Here is a 15,374-nt window from a genome sequence, read left to right as displayed (position 1 = left end):
TTTTCATCTTCAGTTGACTCACTTTTCGCAAGGCAATTTGCATACTGTGTTTTGATTATTCTTTTCAAATTTGCGTTGTTAATATTACCATGAATTAGGTTTCGGTTGATATTAGATCCATTTGTCTTTATCATTGTTTTGTTACAATAATTTGCATATTATTTTACAATCAAGCTGCCATATTACACTCTAAATTAATTTTAAATTAATGTACTTTAAGGCATCATAAAGTAATTGTTATTCATAATCAAACATTTCTATGGATGTATCAAAAATATCCATTGTAAACTATTTACAGTTAATAAGATGAACAAATGTTTTGTTATAGTTTTGTTAGTAAACTAAATACGCAGTATTATATTTGTTCCTTTTTAGAAACACGTAATGTAGATATAGTGATAATGTTATGTATCTTATTTAGTTCAGAGCGTGGTATTAGACATTTATTAATATAGACTTGCTTTCATTGGCTCACGGTAAGTACGAAGGCTTTTAACGCTAAAAACAAGGGTTCAATACTTGTGGTTGGCACAATTTGTGCAACTCTGTATTCAACAAGAAACAAAGCAATGTAAATGTGTTTATAAAATTCTTCACACTAAAATGAATTATTTTGTAATGGTGTGCTAGATCGATATTTACCTTTTGAACGTAAAGATCAGTAGTAAGTTCCTCTAGTACATGGAAGCTAAATATTCTATATGGTTTTATGCGTTGTTTTTTTTTCATTAGATATTATTTAACTTATTCCAAAACTGGAGGAATAGTTTTACCTATATAATTATTATATTTTATAAATTAGAGAGTTTTTACTAGACTGTTTATATGCAAAATATCCGAAATCTCTTTAATATCCCGGAATGTAAAATAATTATTTTTAATACATAGTGTCATACATGTATAACGTATAGATAAAGTAAAAACTTGCACATGCAGTGTTCTAAGGCAGTTTCTTGAAAGGGCTCTTTACAGTTGCTCTATAGGCTTGTTTACTGAAGTTCATCCACAACGTTAGCAAAGTTCTATTTGTCTTCTTTCTCTAAAGATGCTTCCCAGTGGCATAGCAGTATGTCTGGCGACATACAATGCTAGAAACTGGGTTTCGATACCCGTGAGGGCAGACCACAGATAACCCATTGTATTGCTTTGTGCTTAATTTCAAACAAACTTTAGAGATCCTGTTAACACCGAAGTTTATCACAATATTATCTGATAAAAAATTTCAAATCCATGTCGTTAAATTATCTAACGGATTTCGATACCTGTAGTGGGCAGAGGACAGATAACCCATTGTGTAGTTTTGCGCTTAATTACAAACAAACAACTAATTTAAATCAAGACTTCCACAATAACAAGTTGCCGCTGTATCAACACTGTAAAAAAGTTGAGCTAATTTAATTTCATTAATTAAACATTTGCCCAACTAAAAAAATACGTAATAAATTAAACATTTCTATTCGTTTAAAAAAATAAATAAATATCAGAACGTTTCGATCTAGTTAAAATTTTAAAGTTAAAACGGTTTAACTAGAAAAATAGAATTTTAATTGTGAAGAAAAAATTCGATTTATTCAGTGAAATATTGTCTAAGTAGAGTATTTATGATTAATATAGTAGGATGGACGACAACTGCTTGTTGTGAAAAAAGACATAAGTGTAGAGTATGACGTTTCGAAGGCTCAAAAGACAAAGGATGGAAGTTCGATTTAATTCATTAATTTTAAAGGATTTCAGAAATTATTAAAATATTCATGTTAGAATGACTTAAGAAAAAGTAAAAATCTAACGTTATTGGCTAATATTACGATTATCATTCTAACAAGCTGTTGTACAACACAGTTAAGTCATCATTCATTATATTAATTCACATTTTTTTGTCCACAAACTCCTTCCACAGTATTGTAGCTAGTAGGGCTCAGTATGATACAATTCAGACATGATAAAGGAACTAAGAATAGGATTTTAAGATTAAGAGTCCAAATCTGGCATTGGATTTTTGTTTTATGGCTCCCTCAGGGTCCGATCCCCACTGAGACAGCGGTAAGTTTTCGGAGTTATAACGCTAAAATCAGGGGCTCGATTCCTCTCGGTGAACACAACAGATAGTCCGATGTGGCTTTGCGCAAAGAAAAACATATCCTCAGAATCCAAGGGCGCCATGTTTGAAACTGTGATTGGAACCCCATTCATACGCTAGCGGTATCAAGAGTGGCATATGTGCTTAAGTACCACAATTGGATGTCGTAACGATTTTTAAATGTTAAAGCCCATTTTGAAGAGCTTTAGAAGTACCTGTGGATAATGTAGGAGCTTCATAGGTACTTGCGGGGGGATTTTAACCCCATAGCGAAGTGAGGGTATTTTTTGCATTTTTTAAATAAATGTTACATGAACATCGATTAACAATGCCACTTTAAAGCCTTCAAGGTAAACAAAATTAAACTATATCACAAGGCTTTAAACTAATGTGGTCGTATGAGGTTGCTGTAATTCCACTATTTTTGGCCATTTTTCTCATGAAAACAACTAATTTCAAGGCAAGGTGTTGGTTGGGAACTTGGGAATCGTCTCCTTCAAATGTTGTTGAATATCTCGTTACTGGTACCAGGAATATGAACTTCTCGTAACTTTCTTTTATTTTTTTTTTACTTTTTGGAGAGGATCTTTTGTAACCTTATTATTTAACTTGTTAATGAGGACGTTCTTGTGGATTGGCTTAGCGATGATATTAATGTAAGGGTATTGATGATATTGATATCCATTGTTGTCCAAAATGCTTTACATGCGAAAAAGTTCGTCTTTCATGGGGAACATTGAAGGTTCTTTACTTTTAAAATGTGTACCCTTTGACTTTACATCACATAACAATCTCACTATGCATCTATATTTCAAAGAATATGCCATAAACTTTCACCCATAAGTCTACCTAACCATGGCTTATTGAAAATGATCATGTCTCATACATCACTTATTTCAGAGCAGATAGATTTTACCAAAAATACCTTGAGATTGTAGATGGATATTATAGGATATTTCAAACGCTGTCACAGAAGCTGTTCATAATCAACACATCAAGCCTAACCCTGAAGTATTATCTGTGCATTGATTCTCACAGTATTATGCACATTAAAATGTATTATATTCAAACATTTATCCAGTGTTCTTGAAAAGGACGTAAATATAACGTTATTTTTGAAGAAAAATATTTAGTATATGATAATATACTATAGCTTTGAAACACTCTGTACATTTTTCAAACCTTCCTGAATAAAACTTGTTTCTCATTGTGTCTATGCTGTGATTTTGTTTCTCTAAGACAAGTAAGATTTAAGGCATAATGATATTAAATACGAGTTTTCTTTATAATCAACCCATTTATAAGAGTAAGGTATGTTGTTCGTGGGCCGCCATGAATTACTTCATTAGCAAAAGCAGATTATTCCTAAGAAGTACGAACTTCATTGTTTGATTTATGGCAAATCTACTAATGCTAACGTACACCGTCTATAAGTTTGAACAGCCGAATACATGGAAGGCAACCTGCCTGTAACACTCATTGCCAATCTTTTGGTTGATCTTTACTAATGACTATTGAGATTGGCTGTTTCATTATAACGCTCTCATAATTGAAATGTTATGAATGTTCGACGCTAGATTCCGAATCTTCACTACACAGTTCAGAGTTCTCTTGCCACCAGTTTAAAGTGCAACCTATTCATGGAATTATATGGTTAAATATTTAATCAGAATTGAAACTCTGAATATTAATCTGTCTAATGCCATATTTTGTTCGTTAAATTAAATAACAAAGCTTATTAATCATACATATCGTTATCAATGGTTATTTAAGCGTTCAGTCTAGAATAAAGATATACAACTGACTTACAATTAAAAGAATCCTAAGACTTATGTATCACTCTTTGTTTTGTCTTTTTATCACAAAAACAAAGAGCCATAGGAAAACAAGAAACAAACGTAATAAGGTAATAATCTTCATATACGACACCAGAGTTCACCTTCACAAATCATGGCCGAATCAGCGAACTTTCCGAACAAAGCAAAGCAGACATGAAAGAACTATAATATGTCTAGAATAAAGATATACAACTGACTTACAATTAAAAGAATCCTAAGACTTATGTATCACTCTTTGTTTTGTCTTTTTATCACAAAAACCAAAGAGCCATAGGAAAACAAGAAACAAACGTAATAAGGTAATAATCTTCATATACGACACCAGAGTTCACCTTCACAAATCATGGCCGAATCAGCGAACTTTCCGAACAAAGCAAAGCAGACATGAAAGAACTATAATAAAAGGTTTGTAGAATTCTTTCTTTCTTAGCTGAAACTTTATTTGTGTTTTTTTCATTTTATAAACAATTGATCGTACCTGGATAGCTTTTATCTTCCAAATAAACTCAGTACAAGCGTTGGGACAGTAAATGTTATAAAAAAACTTCCAGTTTGATCCTTTACTATAAACGTAGATATTTCAAAGCGTGTTTTGATGTTTCGTATTGCTTCAACATTAAGTTTGATCAAAATAATTCATCAAATTTTGAAATTGTCCTCCATCTTGTCACGTAGAGTTGTGGAAGATATTTATTAACTTATAACTTAAAACACATAAATAGAAGAAACATACTTATAAACATTACTAATTAATGAATTATAATTCAATGAATTAACAGATACGAATCATTAAACATGATAATATAAAAAAGTATTATTTTTATTAATTAACTTTAGAGAAACAGTTTTTGTTACATGCAATGTGTTTAGGAACTGTTTCACACCGATTTCTTTAAACCAGTTCTTCAAGACTGGGTTTGGAAAGTGGAAAATGTTTACAGTAGAAGTCACTTGGATCCATTCACGTGTGTCACACGTGGAGTAATAAGAAACTTCGGGTTACATAATTTTTGTTTTCAAATTTTATATCAACTTTTCAGTATTTACTTAAGAAAACAAATAAATAACTTTATAAACGGATGAAAAAGCAAAGAAATAGACTGTAATTTAACGAAGGTTAGTGGACTCTCTAATCACCTACAAGGACAATGCTTTATAGTGTAGACAGGTTTGGCTAATAATGTACAGGTTTGTGAGCTTCCAATAATACAATCTATACAACACTTAAATAAGAAACGTTCCGGAAATGCTAGTTGTTCGCGAGGTTGAAAAACACTAACGTTACTGCGATGATCGTGGAGATCTGTTCAGCTGTCTCGTGAAGTTTATTCAATTAATTTTTCCAAGTCAAGTTTCTGTACAATCTATATCAGTACCTGGATGACACCATTCTTTTCGAATGTCTTTTATAAAGATTGAGAAGACTCCAATGAAATTCAGTTAACCGTGGCAGTTCGTAACGGTAGAGTATGGGACAGAAAACTTTACTTTTAAATGTTTTATAAGTTCTTGTAAGGTAAACAGTTGTCCATCAGAGTCATTGTCCTATGAGCGACTATAGATATTCTAAACTTACATAATCAGATTAGCTCAGAGTCAACGATTTTCAACATGCAATTGGCACATAAACACACAAATAAATGTTATTTTTGTCAGATAATTAAGTAACATTTAAGTTGGAAAAGCAATTCTGGGCAGTTTTCAGATATATCTACGTTAGAATATTAATTTTCACTTCTACTGAATCTGTGATGCACTATATAGAAATAATAGTATGAAATTATATTTATTTATTTGATAAAGCATAATATTACAACAATATACACTTATTATCTATAGACCAAATTCTCTATAATCAAGAGGAGTAAGACTGAGGGGTCCAGGGTGAATTAAATAATTACCATGCTTGAACTGTAAATTCTAGGACTCATTGTAAGTGTTCTGTTATCGTAAAAACCAAAAGTACTCCGTTTGTGCAGTAAAAGAGTTACAGCCAAATTTAAATTTCAACCTCTAGCAAGACAAGACTAGTCCAAGTTTTAATAGTGGATGCTGTTCATTAGAGTCTATCAATTCAAAGTTTGGGATATCTATGTCTTGATAACATTTATACAGGTTTATACATGATTTTTAGGCATACACAAAATGTCATAGAATCAGGGATGAATTGTCTGAGAATGAAGTTTCAACTCTTGATTATTTACGTCATTATCGATCCTGTTCTTTTGGTTGGAACGTAAAGGGATCACGAAACTAAGTTTCTCCTGTATCAAAATCCAAATTTAATCACTGTACATGGTGTAATGATATTCAATTGGTTCAAAATTATAAACTAAGCGTTCGGTTACAGAAGTCCTGCTATCAGTTTTTACCCTAAAGTATGTAAAAAATAGAGGAATGTCTTTTAAAGTGTTCACAATTAACGTGGTATGCGTTAAAGGATACTTACAAGCCCTCGACAAACGAATCTAACAAACGTTATTGTTAATATTAATAGAAATCTGTAAGTTAGTGCAATTAACTAGGTTAAAATAATTAACCAAATATTTTTGAAATCACGAGAGAACTGATTAAAGAAAATCCATATTTTAACAGAAACAAATTACTTGTCAGTCTGCTTATAATCGCCATCTTTTGACTCATAAATTTTTAATAATTATCAAATATATATAATATACTCCACATTGTATTAAGGACGTCGTACTCATTAAGTGAGGAAAATATGGTTTTAAACATTCGAGCAAAGGAATGTTTTCTTAACTTTGAAATAGAAATAAACAGTTTTTGATCTTATGTTGAATGATGCGCGAAGTTTGAGGAGACATTTATGATATTTTCTAGAATTCTCTTGTGCAGATCTGCTGTGAACATGATAGAATGGGTTTTGTCTTCTTGTTAACACAGTTTTTGGTTTTCACTTTCTCAAGTAACTCTTTCTCTTCAGGTGATTGGACGTCACCAAATAATTTTGATATTAAAGACTAGTTTCAAAAATGTCTACTAATTAATACAAAAATTCTAACGGATGAAACATGGATAAATCTGCGAAGAAAAAGAAAATAAAAAAATCTTGTTACTCAACTTATTTTCAAACATAGTCCTAACTCCGGCATTTTCAGGCCACCAACGAATCAACAAGTTATATATTCCTTATTGGCATTTCTTACGGTTATAATAATAATAATTTTGGTCATTTCTCACTTATCTTTCCCTCTTTCTCTAACTTCTACGGAAAGTTGATCTATAAGTCCTGTATATCCAGATATCGCCTGGATATGTTGGTTCCATAAAAGGGCAATCAAGATATATCAATATTCTACTTACTTTTTAACAGAAAAAATGAATAAACTAAAAAAATACATGTAATTACTATTCTAAATATAAGTATCACAGTTTATCAGTGATTACTTTCTTAAAAACAGATCACTTAACTGTCATTCGCTTATTTGTCTGATCGTTGTAAAGGGTAATGCCTCACCACTGGTGCTCTTGGTCAAACAATATAACATATTATAATTACAGTATCTACCTATAGTATTATACCGACAAAGTTATAAAGGACTGTCTCTGCTAATGTAGTATTAATCATTTGAAAATGTTTAGACAATTATTCAAAAAAAGATAAATTAACAATTTAAAGTTTACTTTTTATAACGTTAAACTCCTTGACTCGATTCTCTGCGGTGGACACAGCAGGTAGTCCACTGTTGCTTTATCCTAAAAGAAACAAAAACGTTGATTAGTAATACGTTAAGATCATCAACCGTTACTTGGATAGATATGCAAAACAATGCCATCAACTTACTCTGTGTTTTAGCTGTAACCTCGAGTTGATATCATTTGGAGGAAAGTCAGAGAATTTTGAACGTTATATTTAAGTTGAAGATAATTAAAAGTGTGTGCTGTAAAACATTCACTAATAACAGTGCCTTTTTCTCTAAAATAAATTTATGTAGACTTTCATTGCATCGAGAAAATTCTAAAAACGTTGATTTTAAGTCTTGGTTTTAACTAAAGATATTATGTGATGAAACGGTATCAGGTATGACAGTGCCTCACCGAAGACCTTCTACCGTGTGTTGTCAATGTTATTTTGAAAAGCTTCAAACAATATGTTATGTTAAGTTTCCAACACTAACTTCTATGAAGCAGTTTTACTACATTCACAGTTAAGGTCCAGCAAGTTACTGTCCTATAGAAGTTAGAGTAAATTAACAGTGTCTTTGTGTGTAAAGTCCACATTTTAACTATTGTGTAAGACTTAAGAAATACACAAACCATACTTCTATAGTACAACAAAAACGTGGATATTGTATTCCTCTTTAACTAAGAAATTTGGAATCAACAACAAAAGTATATTTTAATTTTGAAAACAAGCATGAAACTTTGATGCACAATTTATATATCGCATATGTTTTATTTGTATCCCCTTTCAGTGTAACATAATAATACAACCAACTGATGTATAACACGAGAAAAATAGACATTTTGTGGTATTTACTTGGAACAAGTCCATATTTATTTCATTAACTTGCAGTGAGTGAATCTTCTGTATTTCATGCGCGAAAATGCGTGGATTGTCCAGTTTCATATCACGTTACGCAACAAATCCGATATGAGCAAAGAAAGTGTGACTAAAACATTCTATCTAGTATTAATATAGATAGAAAGGATGTTTCTTTATTAATATTATTTTGAGGAGAAAATGTCCTTTAATATAAAATAATCTTTTCCTCAGCAGCGAATCTAAAAGTGTACAGTCAACTATTATAGAGTTAGTACTCAGTCAGTTATAGAATCGTATTCAATACTGAATCCCTTAACAAGCACTCTGAGTTTCTTTAAACGATACAACGTAGAGAAAGCATCTCAGCAAACTGTGTAATAACTTTCTCCAGTTATCTTATATAAATTACAGTTTTCGTAATACTAAGAGTAAAAATATCAGGCCCTACTACATATAGCTACAAATGTATGATATGATACTGCTCTTTCTTAAAAATATGTATTGTAATAACATATATATGTATTTAAAGCAAGTATTAAAACAAGCAAGTGAACAGTTATTACATAGTTATTGACTACGAAAATGCATCATTGTAATTTAGCTATGAATGAAACCGAAACGCTTATCAAATTTTCGAAACGTACTTAAGGAAGCAAGTGTTAATCAAGCATGATTAGGTATCTCTTCACAAACAAGAAGGCTCCTTGAACACTGTTCTAGACCTTATTTGTGACAATGGCTGTAAGGATAAAATTTAATGGCATATTTGTCTGAGTTTGTTGTTAAATAAATTAGTGTATTTTAAATTGTTTCAGCTTGTTTGTTTGTTTTAATTTCGCCCAAAGTTACGCGAGGGTTATCTGCGCTAGTGGTATAACTCTAGAAGGAAGGCAACTCGTCATCATCACCCACCGCCAACTCTTGGGCTACTCTTTTACCAATGAATAGTAGGATTGACCGTCACATTACAACACCCCCATGTGTGGTGTGACGGGGATTCAAACCCACGACCCTCAGATTATGAGTCGAGTGCCTCAACCACCTGGTCATGCCGGGCCTTCTGAAGTTAAACAAGTGAATAAAATCATGAGGAAGGATTGCGTTAAAAATAGCAAATCCCGACTTCCGATTAATTATATTATAACCACTTTTTTAAAAAAGCCAAAAGAAAACACAATATTAAATAACTATTATTTTTAACTGCAGAGTTGCAAGATGTTTCAGATTCATTATTAGATAACAAATGGAGGGCTATATGCGCTAGCCGTTCCTAATTTAACAGTGTAAGACTAGAGGGAAGGCAGCTAGTCATCACCACCCACCACCAACTCTTGAGCTACTCTTTCACCAATGAATAGTGGGATTGACCATCACATTTTAACGCTCCCACGGCTGAAAAGGCGAGTATGTTTGGGGCGACGGGGATTCGAACCCGCGATTCTCAGATTACAAATGCAGCTTCCAGCTCTGTATGTATGTACCTCTAGCTAACTCCCTTCACAGATGGTCAACTTGCAGAAACAAATTTAACAAACGAATTCGGATACCCTTAACTATTTGATGCAACACTTTATAGTAAGGGGTTGGTAAGGGAACTAAAACGCATGAAAAGGTCGCCGTATCTGAATCCGTATCTGGTATCGGATTTTGTGTTTCTGTCTTTCTTAGAGATTCCGGGGGCTCTATGTTTGAACTGTGTTCATACACCTAATGGTGACTAAACTTGGTACAAGCGTAAAGATACCACTGGCAAGTGTCCAAACGTGTCTGTGTTCGAATACCTTCCCTTTAATGTAAATTTAAAAAAAAGAATTGAAGGCAATAGAGTAACTTGATAGGTACATTGTATTTCTGTAAATCATGGAGGGGGGCTTGAACTCCGCAGAAGATCACAGGTAACTTATATTAATATAACAGACGTAGAGCTCTGAGCTTCATCAAACTGTTATTAATTAGCACTTTTATAAGCTGAGTAAACACTATTAGGGATATTTTTGCTAACAAGAGAGGGCTCATGCTTTGAGAGATTTGTTGTTAAAAATTATATAAGTTTGTTATTGTAACGATGCTAACTTGATTGTAATTCCAACATGAAAGAGAGGACAGTAACTAAAGAACTAGTGGTTTAGGTAATATGGAAGAAGTTTGTTAATGAATTGCATGTCTAATAAACCAACATAACTAAGCATTCCAACTAACAATGAAATGGATCACATTGTGTTCTAAAGCGTTTACCTTATTTTTGTCTTGTTCGTTCTGTTAATAAGATGCCAAGTTAAATTTCACCTTAAAACTGAAAACCATTTGATACCAGGAAACTCATAATGTACAATTATTACTATGTTTCTGACCTTCTTAACAAATACCCTAGAGTTAAAAAGAGTGAATACAATTTCCAATCTGAAACGTTACTCCTGAAATGTGAAGTAAAAAAGTCTGATAGAAATTTGATTTCATTACTTTTTATTAAAATTGCGCTCTTTTTTCAAATTTCATTCAACAAGAATTTAGATATTAAATACATTTTTAAGCGCAGTAACCACGACCAGAACATAAATGAAATATAGTTAAATGGATAGCAAGTGCCTGTTGTCGAAACACAAGACATTTGAAACGTCGTCCACTATATTTGTGTTGCTACAACAGGCAGTTGTCGTTCATTCAACTAAATTTCATCATGAATCATCTGCCTAAACAATTTATCAAATAAAATATATATGTTCTTCAAAAGATCGCCATATTGACAAAGTATTAAACAGCTTATTAGTTCTAAGAACTTGTTAGAGAAAATAAAGATGAATACACTACATAATATGTCAACCACATCCAGGTCTTTCGCCCAATACCAAAGTTCCCAAGGTCGGTCGCAAAACCATAGACACAGTAATGGCATAAATGCTATTTATATCATTAATTTCATGCACAAGTGCTTTGTTGCGAACTATATAAATAGGTTAATTTTAATTATTATCAAGTTTATTTTAAAACATTTACAATTTGGATTTTGAAAGTAAGGATATTATTTCTTTATTGTAAACAACTATAACTATTATTTGAATTAACTTTACTATTACCATTAAGAAGAATTAAGAACCAGTTAGACAGTTTTCTTATTCTAGAAGCGAGTCAAGCAACCACATTATCAATGGAAGAAGGTCCCTGCATGGCCAAGTGGTTAAGGCATTTGACTCATAATCTGAAGGTCGCGAGTTCGAATGCCCGTCACACCAAACATGCTTGCCCTTACAGCCGTAAGGACGTTACAATGTAACGGTTAATCCCACTATTCGTCGGTAAAAGAGTAGCTCAAGAGTTGGCTATGGGTGGTGATGACTAGCTGACTTCCTTCTAGTCTTACTCTGCTAAATTAGGGACTGGTAGTAATTCTAAGGAAAAACACTTAAATATATCTATGACTGTTAGCATTTCTAACGCCAGATTTTTATCCTCAGTTTTATATTAATCTGAAAAGCAAATATATAAAGGTATAAACTTTATTTCCAACAATTTACTAGACGTATGAGTCGTCTATCCTTACATCACTGTATCCGTCAAATCATAATTTTCAAAAATATTTTGATTTTAAATAAATACATACAAAAGCAGTTAGTGCTGTAGAATTGTTAGTCCAAGACGTCCTATTTAAGATGTTACAAATGTGCATATTTTCTATAATTAATTAGATATCCGTTTATTATTATTCTACTATAATACTTCTCCAAACTCTTCTAGTCAGTACTCTTAGTAAAACAATACAAAATCTCCTCTGCTGACAGCTAGTGATTATCCTTTGTTGAATACAGGTAAGAATGAGATTTTCTGTTTGCTCAGTGTTTGCCTTATAAGTTGTAAGTTACACTAAAAAAAAAAAAAAAGCGTAGAATGATTGCTGGAGGAAATATAATGAACTCGAGACAGCAAATGAAAAAGAAATTGTGAAAGTGACGTCACACAACGTTCTAAATAACAATTATAAAAGTCAGGCATATTATTTTCATTAAAAACATAATAAATAAAAACGCATCAATTTATTGTTTGCAATTTTCACTAATCAGAAAGAGATGTGATACAAAAGTATTAAAAGGTTTCTCTTTATAACCGATGTCACAAGTAGAAAATAGATTCTAATTATACCTAAATCTCACTTACTGTTCAACAATTTTGGTTGAGATTGCAAAACATTTTAATTTTTGTCGTAATATTTCAATCTGTTATGTTTTATCCAATTTAACGGTTCCATGAAGAACTGACTTAACCTAAGAAAATCAAAAGATGCAAGGAAAGTGATTTTAAAAATAAGTAATGTATTAAAGATACAGTCGTATTTTCTCACAACAAGTTTAGATCACAACATGTGAATATCTTTATAATAAAATTCCATTAATGATAATAAAAGTTAGAAAAATTTAATAGACTTAAAATATTTTCTGTTCCAGACTTGTGCCTACCACTACTGGGGTGCGAATGGACGGCCCCCTCTCACCACAGATAAGCTCAGTGTATTAGTGATATATTTTGTATTCTTTTCAATCGGAAAAAAAAAATCTATTTTCTTAGAATGTTTTTATGTGCCGGTTGATAGCCAGGAGGCTGGACATGTTTAGAACTAGCGCATGTTTTCTGAAACGTACCATCCTACGCTGTTCTTCGAGGGACGTCCCATTAAATGCAGCGTATTTAAACCTGTCTCCATAGCTTCTGTTGCAGAGCAAGCCAAGGTTGGCGTCAAGAAAAGACGCAATTCAGAGTAATAATAGAGGTGAAGCTTATACTTTACAAAGCTGTAGAAACTTGCTTTCATCATCTGGTTTTCAACTACCATTAAATAAAAATGAAGTTGACGAGGGCCCTCTGGGTAAGTTAATAATAAATGAAAATTCAAAATAAACGTGTAATTTTCAAAACTATAAGTGTAAACAATTACTAAATATTCTGTAAGTCATACAATTACAAAAACGTTTGCGTAAATAATCTTAAATTCCTTTAAACCATTATTTTTAGTTTACCAAAATTGAAATAACTTTATCACTATTACTTTCAGTCAAATTACAATCAGGAAACAAAACAATGATTCATCCGTTGTTTAGTTCCATATATATTTGCATTGTTAACATTTATATTTTTACTGAAATATTTCATTTCAGATTACGACTGGGCTCTTTCTCCTACTGGTATCAGTGACATTGGCCGATGAAGACACCGAAGGTATTGCTAGTTATGATGACCTCGACATAGCAGAAAGCAAAAAAGTTGATCTTCAAGTAGCAGCAACTGGCCACGGCGGACACGGAGGAGCAGGTTATGGTTATGGTGGTCCCGTAGGACACGGTTATGAAAAGTCGCACAGGGGTGCTACAGGCTACGGAGATTACGGCGGTCAGTACAAACATGGAGGGAAGGACTACAAGGGCTATGATGATTATGGAGGAAAACACAAATATGACAAGGGGGGTCGTTATTACGACAAGTATGGTAGGGATAAGCACGGATACTACAAGGACGGAGGACACCATGGAAAAAAGTACGGAGCAGATCATTATGGAGGCAGAGGAAATAAAGGGGGTAAATTTGGAGGCGATTACTACAAAGATTATGGCCATAAGAAATATGGCTTCAAGAATGTCTACCACAAGGAAGAATTTGGAGACAAGAAGTTGTACTACGATGACTATAAAGACAAGGACTACGGTAAGAAATACAAGGACTTCCACGACTACTATGATCATCATGCAGGTAAAAAATACAAGAAATATGATGACAAAAAATATCACGACAAGAAGAAATACGGGGACGACTATCACAAATACGGAAAAGGTGGCTACGACAACTATTACGGTGATGATCATAAAAATGGCGGCAAGTATTATAAGGACGGCTATGGTTACAAGCAAGGTGGAGGAGGATATAAGAAAGGAAGTTACAGTGGACATCAAACTGGTGGTCATGGAGGTGGAGGACACGGTAAGGGTGGTTATGGCCATGGTTACGCTGGTACTAAAAACGTGTATTTAATCTCAAGACATCCTGACGACTATGCTAAGAGTCCAACTGGGTATAGAATAGTGTATGACAAGACAAAGCAATAAACTATCGTAATTTATTTCGACTTATAGCATGATAGATGTAAAATATTGGAGTAAAGTACTTGAGTTCTTGACAGCAATAGTATGAAGGGGGTTTAGTAATTTGTACAGTGCAACGGGTACCTTGAAGTTTTACTTTTCTACTTAACATGTTTAGAACTTTACTTGAAACAGCTTGGTATCTGTAAACTTTTAAAATCTAATTTTCTGTCGTCGAATTTCTAGCCATGAAGCAACGTTTTGTATTGTATTTTTAGTTGTAACTTTGCAGAATGTATTCTTTTTTGGGTTGAATATTCTCCTTATATTATTATTAGCTGATCGTTTGTTTTGTTTAAATATGTTAATAAAAACAACAAACTATGTGAACCCACACAAGTTTAGATTTTATGTGAAAGTAATTACTCAGCTTAGTGTTCGTTTTCAAACTTTTCGAATGCATAAAGAACATATGATGTATAGTTTTAATGGATGGTGTCTCAATAAAAATGTTCTATGAAATGTTTTGTTTGTTTTCATGCAACATCAAATAAGACATTTAAGTGTGTTTATTTTAAGTACAACCATGAGTTGGTCTCTATGTGTCTATAGAAATATCTTTCATTGAGTGTTCTTGTAAAGAAAACGAATTTCCAATTATAACATTTCTTAGGCATGTTTTATAAACATGTCATTATCTGTTTTACTGTGCTGATATTTACTTTCTTCGCATGAAATGTAACATGTTTTTAACAATTTTCTTTTCAAATTTACACATTTGATGAGAAAATATCAGAATAATTTCAAATTTACTAGGTAGGAACTCGCTATTTTTTCTTTTTTGACAAACGGAAAATCCAAATACAGGGCTATAAAATATACATTATATA

General features: G+C 32.5%; 1 protein-coding gene and 1 long non-coding RNA gene across 2 annotated transcripts in view; one reads left to right on the top strand and one right to left on the bottom strand.

Annotated features, from left to right (window-relative positions):
• Nucleotides 1-4,721: 4,721 nt before the first annotated feature.
• Nucleotides 4,722-15,374, bottom strand: part of LOC143229441 (uncharacterized) — a 68,798-nt gene continuing 58,145 nt past the window's right edge. Inside the window, exons 3-4 of the long non-coding RNA XR_013015866.1 lie at nucleotides 7,561-7,632; nucleotides 4,722-6,957 (exon numbers count right to left, since the gene is read on the bottom strand). This is a non-coding gene — a long non-coding RNA (uncharacterized LOC143229441). The remainder of the gene's footprint in view (nucleotides 6,958-7,560; nucleotides 7,633-15,374) is intronic.
• LOC143229440 (uncharacterized) lies at nucleotides 13,121-15,000 on the top strand. The gene is made up of 2 exons (XM_076461774.1): nucleotides 13,121-13,277; nucleotides 13,567-15,000. The coding sequence occupies exons 1-2, from the start codon at nucleotides 13,254-13,256 to the stop codon at nucleotides 14,506-14,508; spliced, it is 966 nt and encodes a 321-aa protein (XP_076317889.1). The 5' UTR covers nucleotides 13,121-13,253; the 3' UTR covers nucleotides 14,509-15,000.

This window comes from Tachypleus tridentatus, chromosome 10 (genome assembly GCF_004210375.1).
Source record: "Tachypleus tridentatus isolate NWPU-2018 chromosome 10, ASM421037v1, whole genome shotgun sequence".
Classification (NCBI taxonomy): domain Eukaryota; kingdom Metazoa; phylum Arthropoda; class Merostomata; order Xiphosura; family Limulidae; genus Tachypleus; species Tachypleus tridentatus.
This window is presented reverse-complemented; position numbering and strand designations above follow the sequence as displayed.